General features: G+C 40.4%; 1 protein-coding gene across 1 annotated transcript; it reads left to right on the forward strand.

The window, feature by feature from the left end:
* The first annotated feature begins 966 nt into the window (after window positions 1-966).
* Window positions 967-7,918, forward strand: LOC137735033 (protein DA1-related 2-like). The gene is made up of 11 exons (XM_068474393.1): window positions 967-1,124; window positions 5,456-5,543; window positions 5,650-5,773; window positions 5,922-6,042; window positions 6,128-6,211; window positions 6,298-6,417; window positions 6,546-6,758; window positions 6,842-6,904; window positions 7,027-7,142; window positions 7,260-7,318; window positions 7,434-7,918. The coding sequence occupies exons 1-11, from the start codon at window positions 999-1,001 to the stop codon at window positions 7,586-7,588; spliced, it is 1,269 nt and encodes a 422-aa protein (XP_068330494.1). The 5' UTR covers window positions 967-998; the 3' UTR covers window positions 7,589-7,918.
* The last annotated feature ends 2,001 nt before the right edge of the window (window positions 7,919-9,919 follow it).

The following is a 9,919-nucleotide window of genomic DNA, read 5'->3' on the forward strand; positions in this document are numbered from 1 at the left end:
CCATCGCCGTTATCGCCACCATGCACGCCGTTATTGCCATCATGCACCCCCACTACCATGTCTATTTTTGTCATTATATACAATTACATGATTTTTACATTAAAAATTTACCAAATACTTTTCCACTGCTTTTCATACTCACAGCACTTTTAGAAATACAGTTTATCAAACGCTCAACTGCTTTATTTTACAACTGATCATCTTCAAGCATAGGATAAATAGTTTTTAAAAAACATAGCAATCTCAAACTCGACCTTCAATCCATCCACTTCTCTCCAACTGCAATCCATGATGATGCATATACACACCACACCTTTTTTCTTTTCCATCAATTCATCGTATAGGTGAAGTTTGCATTTCACCTCCCCTTTCCATATCGATCATTGATATTTTGAATATTTCAACAAAAATATCGATAATTTTGTGGATATTTTAAACACTGCCCCTATTATAGAAGGACTAATACGTACATGTATGTGCATACACAAATATATGAATTTAAGTTTTCTTTCAGTTGTAGTTTGAGAGAAATGAATTGAATTTCATTGATTCGGAAGCCAAGAATCTGAGCCTTTCTCTGCGCCTCTCTGTCTACATTCTACAAGCACTTTCTGTCTCTCTCAGAGATTCTCTTGCTTTCTCTTTCGGCCTTTTAATTTTTGCCGATGCCTGGTACCTTGTTCTCCTCCCTTTTTCTTTTGAGCCGTCCGTCACGTTATTCATCTCTCTCTCTCTCTCCCCTTCTCTCTCTCTGACCGTCCCTTTCAAGGTTCTTCGTGATTACGGTGTAGTCCTCTTAGGCTCTTCCTATACATAAGGAGCTCAATCTTCAATCGTTCCTTCAGGTGTCACCCAGCTTTCTCACCCTTGTATGTATGGTATAACATATATATATATATATATATATATATATATAACATGAATTCAACTTTAATTTTTCCAAACATTTGTTTTCTGAAGCTCTGTTTTCTTATGTTGTTGGAACAGAGTCGCGCTTTATGAAACGTCTCGGTAAACTTTTCAGGAGTGGGCCTAATCGTGGAGAAGCCGCCGAGCGTAGTAACCCGAATCCGCAGCTTAGTGGTGACGAAAACGAGCTTTGGCGGGCGCTGCCTCGATCCTTGGTTTGAACACCAACCCCTCTCTTATTTTTTATGATCACGTTTTCTTAAATTCGGATTGTTCATATATGTTAGTTATTGTTGTTTGGATTACAAAATTATGGCATATTTTTGTTCGAGTTCGGCTGCAAAATATGCCCTTTACTTGCAATACAAGGGATTCAATCTGAAATGGGTGGATGCTAAGAATTTTAACTTTCCTTGAGATTGCAAGATATGGGGTTTTAAAAATTCCCACTTGATTTTGAGTGCTTATATCTTCACCCATTTTTACTTACTTTTCGTACACTCATTGTGAATTTTTGTCTTTTAATTTTCTTTTATTTTCTTTACTTGAATTTTTACTGTCATCCATGGACGTAATTTTTGTTATGTTTTTACTTTGGTCAAATCCGTGAGTTGATTTTTCCATCAATTTTTTGTGCACATATTCTCATTTGAAAAATCGAAGTTGGTGTAGAAAAAGCTAGTTCATGTGAGACAATATTTGTGGAAGTCGTAGCCTTTCATTCATTGATCCATCTTATAAATAGATACAACTGTTTAAGAGTACAAAAAGTCCTATTGGGATGATAAGTTATCCATCAATATCTCATATACAAGATAACAAATATTTGAACTTAAATTAAAACAACTTAATCTGATAATGCTAGGTAGACTAAATTTATAAATTAAATGATGTGTCACCAATGAGAATTAAACACGTTAATCAACGCTTAATTAATCATCCAATCATCAACTTCCATGATATTTAGTTTGCAAAATTTAGTCTCCCTAATATTATCTTAATCTAAAACCATTATCTTAAGGCTCGTCATCTTCCATCGGAGGATGAACAAGTTTGGATCGAAGTAGAAGATGACGAGCCTTAAGAAAACCCTTGGTTAGCAAGTCGGCAGGCTGATCAACAAAAGGCAAAAAATGAACTTGATGGCTGCCCAAGGCCACTCGTTCTATAACAAAGTGATAATCCAACTTAATATGATGAGTCCTAAACCTGGGTTGCTGCCATGAATGTGGTGTTGAGGTTGTTATAGTAGAGAAAAATAGGAAATTGATCAGCAATGCCTAACTCATGAAACAAATAAGATATGTAATTTCAGCACACGGGTGGGAGAGTGTTTGATACTCAGGCTCAACACTAGACTTGGACAAGGTTGGTTGCTTCTTAGAACACCATGAAATTAAGTTATTGCCAAGATAAACCAAATAATTTGTTGTTGAGTGACGGAGTATCAACATAACTTGACTAGTCCGCATAGGAGTAGGCTGAGATGCAAGCATCTAACCAAAGCACATGAAGTGCTTCTTAAAAGGAGCACATGAAGGGCTTCTTAAAAGAAGCACATGACTCGTGTTTTTTTCCAGAAAGCAATTCAAGTACTTTTGTAACCCAAAAATATTTTTTCTAAAAACACTTTTAGTTATTTTAATAACATTTCCAAACAAACTTGAAGACAATGTGGTATTGCGGTTGTGGGCCTATGCCAATGGGAACAACATAAAGCTCCACATAAGAGGACGAAGCTGAATGGTGTGGCTTAACATATGGAAAGTCAGCCTCGTGAAACATAACATGCCGAGAAATGTAAACACATTCCGAACTTGGATCAGGGCACTTTTAACTTTTATGAGAATCATTACATCCCACCTTACACATTCAATATATCGATTCATCAGTTTATTTTTGACATAAGGAACACGCAAGTAACCAAGGGTACGTAAGTGAGTGGAAGAAGAAGAGCAACCAAACAAAAATGTGTGGGGAGTGGACCAACGAAGTGTAGGTGTAGGAAGTAAATTGATGAGGTGAACAAAAGTGAGCACGGCCTCAACCCATAAAGTGAGAGGAGCATAAGCCGCAACGAGCAAAGTACTAGTCATGTCAACAGTATGATGATGCTTGAGCTCAGCAAGTTTATTCTATTGGGGCGTGTGAGGACATGAAAAATGTTATTGAATACTAGATCGATTGTAATACTCAGAAAATGAGTGATTTATTTACTTAGTACCACCATCACTTTGCAATTATTTAATAGAGGCATTAAATAAATTTTTAACCATAGCCACAAATGTTTGAAAATACGTGAAAACTTCAGATTTCTTTTTCATTAGACAAATCCACGAATAACGCGAATAATCATCAATCAAAAGTATTTAATAAGATAACCAGAAACAAAATCAACAGTGGACATCCACACATCCTAATGGATAATAAAAAAAGAAGGAACAATTTCACATTCATTATTCAATTCACAAGGAAGCTGTGCGAATTTTCCTAAAGCACAACTTTTACAAAAGTGACGAGAAACGACATAGTTTGAACCTAGACTAGAATGTAAACGAGACAACACAGACGCATACAAATGACCAAGATGTTTATGCCAATCAATGGACGACGCAGTAAGAGCTTAAGGGGATTAAAATGACAACGGGTATAGTCCATCTTTACATGGGTCTTGAAAGAGCAACGCACTATTACGTAAATAAAAAAAATACAATAAAAGAGATGGAAGAAACAAATGCCATATTATTGTCTTACATAGCATGAGTAATAGAAAAGAGATTTTTGTGTAAAGATGGAACATGAAAGATATTACGAAGATAGAAAGGTCCAGAATTAAGAGAAATGGGAATCGTACCAGTTAAAGTGATATTAAGTGTGTCACCATTACCCATTTAACCGAGTTGTGACCATGATAATGTTGTGGATTTTGAAGAGCACTTGCATCACCGGCCTTGTGGTGTGTGGCACCAGTGTTAGGAAACCAACTAGGGGTCCTGATACTGGGAAAGGGATCCTCTCCGGATCTCTTCCACCAATCCACCAAATTAAGGGATCCGGCCCCTTGAAATTTGATATAACGGCTAAAGTTATTATAACTTTTAAAAGGGCTTCCTGTTTGTAGTCGTTGGATCAAATTTCAAGAGCCCAGATCCCTTCATTTGGTGAATTTGGTAGAAAGGATCCAAAGAGGATCCAATTCCCCAATACTGAACAACCTGAGAGCCCGCAAAGGAAGAAAGTGCAGCGGGGCCTCCGTATCGACGTGGATAGGTGGTGGCAGAATGGTGTGACATGGAACAAAATGGGACACGAATCAGCATTGGTTGGAGAAATTTTTTATTGTGACGGGAACACGGGTTACCTACGTGTTTTTATGTAAGTGGTGGGAAATTTTATTTTGTAAGTTATTAAATTTTTAACACACATATCCCACCATTTGTATAGTGACATGTGGTGTACCACCTCGTGTGCCCGTCACATCGAAAAATCTCTCTATTGGTTGGAAGGATGACCCAACAAATCAAGAGAGGTCCAATTACCTCCAGCAGCAAAATCCGCGAGGCCCATTTCAATGCAGAGTAGATTCATGACCCAGGGTGAGACCAGGAATTGGCTCAGTCAAAGTGGAAGTGATATGGCTAAGCTAACCACCAGTTGATCTTGTTGAAATCATTTGAGGTATTCATGATTCGGAACCGTGGAAGAGGTGATAGTGGCAGTGGTGGATGAACCTGAAGAAAGCCAATACAAAGAGTAGTCTAATCTCTTATAAGTTCATGCAAAATTCTTTTTCCCATCAATGTGAGATTTATTCTCAACACACTTCCTTACGTGTGGCGGCTTTTTAAGCCTAACACATGAACAACACAACCGGGTGAAGTGGAGCACATGTGGCCGTTTGGCTTGATACGTGAGACAACTTGATAGGATATCATGAAGAAAGTTGAGGTTCCACCATAAAATCAATTGGCAATATGGGACGTAACTCCACCTCTTATAAGTCCATGTAAGGTCCATTCTCTTATCAATGTGGGACTCATCCTCAACAGAATCAGAGGTAGAATGGGGAGGAATCGTGGTGGTGGCAGTAATGGTGACAGCAAGTGGAGGATTTTGGAGATCGAAAGCAATGCTCTTGGAGTGAAGTTCTTCGAATGCGGCAGTGGAGATTATTCAGGACTGCAATGCGAAGCATGGAGTCGTCTGGGCCGAGACCGCGAAGGACTGTAACAAGATTGTCAGGGTCAACTGGACGACCCATGTTGGCAAGTTTATCAGCCAATGATTTAGCATGCTGCAGACACTCAGGGACATACAAGATAATAAATATTTGAATAAAGTAAAAGCAAACCTAATCTAAAACCGTTATGGACTCTTGTTTAACAGAAGGATTAGTTGATGAATTGGACTAAATGGTGCTAACGTATGAAACTATAAGAACGAAAGTGCAACAAAGAAAACTACAATGACGAAAGTGAGAATCCGAGTAAACGACTGGAACCGTTGGTGCATTTCTAAATTAGTTTCGTTTTCTTTTCGTGATCAGGATGACCGCTCTAGAGCGCAGAAGGAGAAAGAGGAGTTAGACCATGCAATTTCACTGGCTCTGGCTGAAGATTTGAAAAAAAAAAGTGGTAGGTTTCCATTCTTCAAGATCTGAACTCTGAGTAGACGTTCTGTATGTGCGCGCGCGTGTTTTCACAATGTCGTTATTGAGGATTTAAAATTTCCAATTTACAGGATATAGATCGCAGACAGAAAAAGATGACGAGCTTACTAGGTCACGTCAGGAAGGTCTGAATCCACCTTTATATCCTCCATATGCCCCAGCCCCTCCACCGTATTATCCCAATGGACAACAAAGGTAGCATTTTATCAGGTGTACTTTTTAATTTCGCGAAGCTTAAGATCTTCAATTTGATTAATTTTTATTTGCGTACCAAATTGCTCAGTGTTAATGAAGCTTGAAAGTTGCTGATACTAATCCTGTGCTTTTTCTGTCTGATGAGCAGAATATGTGGTGGTTGTAAACTCGACATACGCTATGGCAACTACCTGGAATGCATGGGGACTTTCTTTCATCCCCAGTGCTTCTGTTGTCGTTCTTGTGGCCGTCCGATTGTTGAGAATGAGGTAGCTTCTCTTCCTTGGACTCGGACGACCGTGTTCTTTATTTCCCTATGATCTAGTTCTTACCGGTCTTTTCCCTTGATTGAAGTTTTCTTTGTCAGGGAGGGATCCATATCACAAGTCCTGCTTTAAAGAACTGGCTCATCCCAAGTGTGAAGTTTGCCATCAATTTGTAAGAAAAGTCGATTTTCTAAATAAATAGAAATATTATTGTAACCTACTTCGACATAAACAATTCTTCGCTTTGAAAATTTTCAGATTCCAACAAATCGAGCTGGTTTGATCGAGTACAGATGCCATCCGTTTTGGTCACAAAAGTACTGTCCAGCACATGAACAGGATAACACATCTCGTTGCTGCAGTTGCGAACGCTTAGAGGTACTAATCTACACTAGCACCAAAATTTTAACCTTGAAAACTATCTCCTCCTAGTATTTCTTTAAAATGAAATGTCACGAGCGCTAAATGAAAACTTTTCTGCTTTCTTCTTTTTCTTCCTTTTGAAGTCTTGGGATGCAAGGTACGTTTCATTGGGGGATGGGCGAAGTCTATGCTTCGAGTGCATGGAATCTGCTATCATGGACACCGGTGACTGTCAGGCTCTGTATCACGCCATACGAGACTACTTTGAAGGGATGAACATGCAATTGGATCAGCAAATACCCATGCTTCTGGTCGAAAGACAAGCTCTAAAAGAAGCTATTGTAGGCGAAAAGAGTGTAATGTCGAAATCCCTGCTCTGTTCTTGAGTTTTTTTTTTCAGTTTGGGGAGCTCTTCTAATTCATAACTGGTTCTTTGCAGGGCCCCCATCACATGCCCGAGACGAGGGGTTTATGCCTTTTGGAAGAGCAGACTGTCACCAGTGTACGAATTTAGACAATTCTACTAGTTTGCTTTTCGTTCTTAAAATTGAAATGATTCCTGAAGCTGACCTAAAAGGAATTTCCTCATTTGTTTCTCTTGAATCTTCATGAGTAACTAATCAGATCATCAAAAGGCCGAGAATTAGGGGGCATCAATATATTGGAATGAGAACCCAACCTCAGAAATTGACTCGAAATTGTGAAGTTACTGCCATTCTTGTTCTCTATGGCTTCCCAAGGTAAAGCTAGTTGGTTTTTTCGAAAAAAAACAAAAAAAAAAAAAAAAAACGAAATGGTTATATAAAACTAGCACGCAAAGTTCATCTGACCGTTTTCAACATTCTTGTTGGATGCAGGTTACTAACAGGTGCCATTCTTGCCCATGAATTGATGCACGGCTTGTTACACCTCAAAGGTAGCATGTATTTCCAAAGCCCTCCTCACACGAACCTAAACCTAAAACCCTAAGCCCTGAACCTCGCCCCCTCTTTTTTCGGGGTCTCAATTTCTAGTTTAATTTGACAATGCAGGGTACCAGAATCTTAATCCCGAGGTAGAGAAAGGCATCTGCCAGGTGCTTTCGTACATGTGGCTTGAGTCGGAAGTAATGCCGCGATTCAAAAACATGCCATCTTCATCTACATTTACATCCGCAGCTTCCTCTTCCTCTTCCACGTTTTCATAAAAAAAAGGTGGAAAATCGAAAATTGAACACAAACTAGGGGAGTTTTTCATGCACCAAATCGCCAACGATTCTTCACCTGCATATGGAGGAGGGTTTCGAGCAGCTAATGCAGCTGTCAACAAGTATGGTTTGCGTCGTACATTGGATCACATTCGCCTCACCGGAAACTTCCCGTTGTAACGAGGAAAAAATAAAGTTGCTATTTCACTGATCTCTTTGCTTTTATACGGCCATTGAAGTCTAGTATTTTGCTCAACCCTAATTACGGATTGAGCTCGTCGCAGAAGCTTTAGATTAGGGTGCTGGGACTGGGTAGATACAAGCTCAAACTGTGACTCTTAAATAATAAATAATAAATGAATGTATTATTTTCTTTGAGATGAGAAATTCCTCTGTTCTTAATTCTTACAAATCTTAATGGAGTTTGCGTCTGCGTTATGGAATCTGACGAGAGTATTGGATCCACCACCAATCTCTCCACTGCATCTGCTGTCAAGACGTGATCCCACCAATCTCTCCATAGTGTTTATGTAAATAATCAAGAGTTATTAGTTACCTTTTATGTTGCTTAAAGTCAACTATAGACTTGTATATATCTTGTATCAATATGCAAAGCATATTAAGATTTGATTACTGGAATAAACAGGCTCTCTCTACAAAACCCTAAACCCTACTTTTCTCTATATGGTATCATCCTTTCTCTCGAGCTAACGCCTCCCACCGTTCGATCCTCTCCACGCCCCACCACCCCCCTCTCCGCTGCATCCTCTGCTTCCTCTCCTTCTTCACCCATGGCCGCATCTATTGCTTCCCTTCCCACCTCCTTCAACATCTCCCACACCATCAATACTCCCATGGACAGAAATAATTATCTCAGTTGGCGTTCTCAGTTTTCCGACATCCTTGAAATTCATGGTCTGGAAGATGTCGTGACCCTCAATACCAAACCTCCCAAGAAACTTGATGATGGCTCTCTTAATCCGAATTATTCTCGTGACAAACTTGTTCTCAGTTGGATCAAGTCTACTTGCTCATCCTCTATCCGCTTTATCCCGCTTCCTTGCACGTATGCCTTCGATGCTTGGTCTCTCCTGGAAAAACGTTTGTCTCCTGTCTCCAAGACTCACATCCGCACCCTTCGGGAACAACTCCGCACCCTAAAAAAGGATTCCGAGAAGTCCATGTCTGACTATTTGCTGCATGCCAAAAGCCTTGCAGATTCTCTTACTGCTGCTGGCTCCCTTATTTCTGACGACGACCTCATCGAAAGTCTCTTAGATGGTCTTGGTCCTGAATATAAAGAGTTCACCACCGCCGTTCATCTTCGATCTCCTCTCACTTATGATGATTGCTATGACTTGCTCCTTCAAGAAGAACATCTCATCCACAAGATGTCCACACTCTCCTTGTCCGGTAACGCTGCTTTCACTGCTTCTCGTCGTCCTGCTGCCTCGTCTCCGACTGCTCACAATGGCCACCGTTCCTCTTCTTCCCATCACTCATTTGGACAAGGCAGTAGTCGTGGTCGACCTTGGCGCTATTCCAAACCAAACCGTCAAGCCCACTGGAATTCTCCTCGACCTACTCCCCGGTCCTCGAATGACACTCACCCACCTCTTCTTCCCACACCGTCCCTACCACCTAAGCCACCAACTTTTGAATATGATGGCTACTGTCAACTGTGTGAAGACTATGGTCACAAAGCCCGCCAGTGTCCCTCCCGAGGCAACTTTGCCTATTTAGCCACTGCGGACTCTCATTCGTCAACACCTTGGGTGGTCGATTCCGGCGCCACCAACCACATCACCAATGATCATTCCGCTCTCACACAAATTCGTCCATACACAGGTACTGACACTATCATTGTGGGCAACGGCAATCACCTTCCTATTTCTCATGTTGGTAAATCCTCCATCTCTGGTTTGCATGGACCTATGTTCCTCAAAGATGTGTTATATGTCCCTGCCATTAAGAAGAATCTCTTATCTCTTCGTCGTTTTTGTTATGATAATCACTGTTTCTTTGAGATGGATGATTGTTCTTTTCGTGTGAAGGACAAGAAAACGGGCCAACTCCTTCTGATTGGGCATAGCTATGGTGAACTTTACTACATTCGAGCTGCTTCTCATATCTCTCCCAAGCTTGTGTGTTATGGTGAACGGACAACTAGCGACGTGTGGCATGCTCGCTTGGGTCACCCATCCACTGCTATATTTCAAGTTTTAGCCAATAAGTATCACCTTCCCATTAGTGGTGCAGTTTCATCAAATAACAAATGTCATGTTTGTCCCATAGGCAAGGCATGTCGCCTTCCATTCTCCTTTCGGACGT

The sequence above is a fragment of the Pyrus communis genome, chromosome 5, assembly GCF_963583255.1.
Source record: "Pyrus communis chromosome 5, drPyrComm1.1, whole genome shotgun sequence".
NCBI classification, from domain to species: domain Eukaryota; kingdom Viridiplantae; phylum Streptophyta; class Magnoliopsida; order Rosales; family Rosaceae; genus Pyrus; species Pyrus communis.

Coding starts and splice junctions, on each gene's coding strand:
- LOC137735033 (XM_068474393.1), top strand. CDS start 999: ATGAAACGTCTCGGTAAACTTTTCAGGAGTGGGCCTAATCGTGGAGAA. Junction 5,774..5,921: donor TATCCCAATGGACAACAAAG/GTAGCATTTTAT, acceptor TCTGATGAGCAG/AATATGTGGTGGTTGTAAAC. Junction 6,043..6,127: donor GTCCGATTGTTGAGAATGAG/GTAGCTTCTCTT, acceptor CCTTGATTGAAG/TTTTCTTTGTCAGGGAGGGA.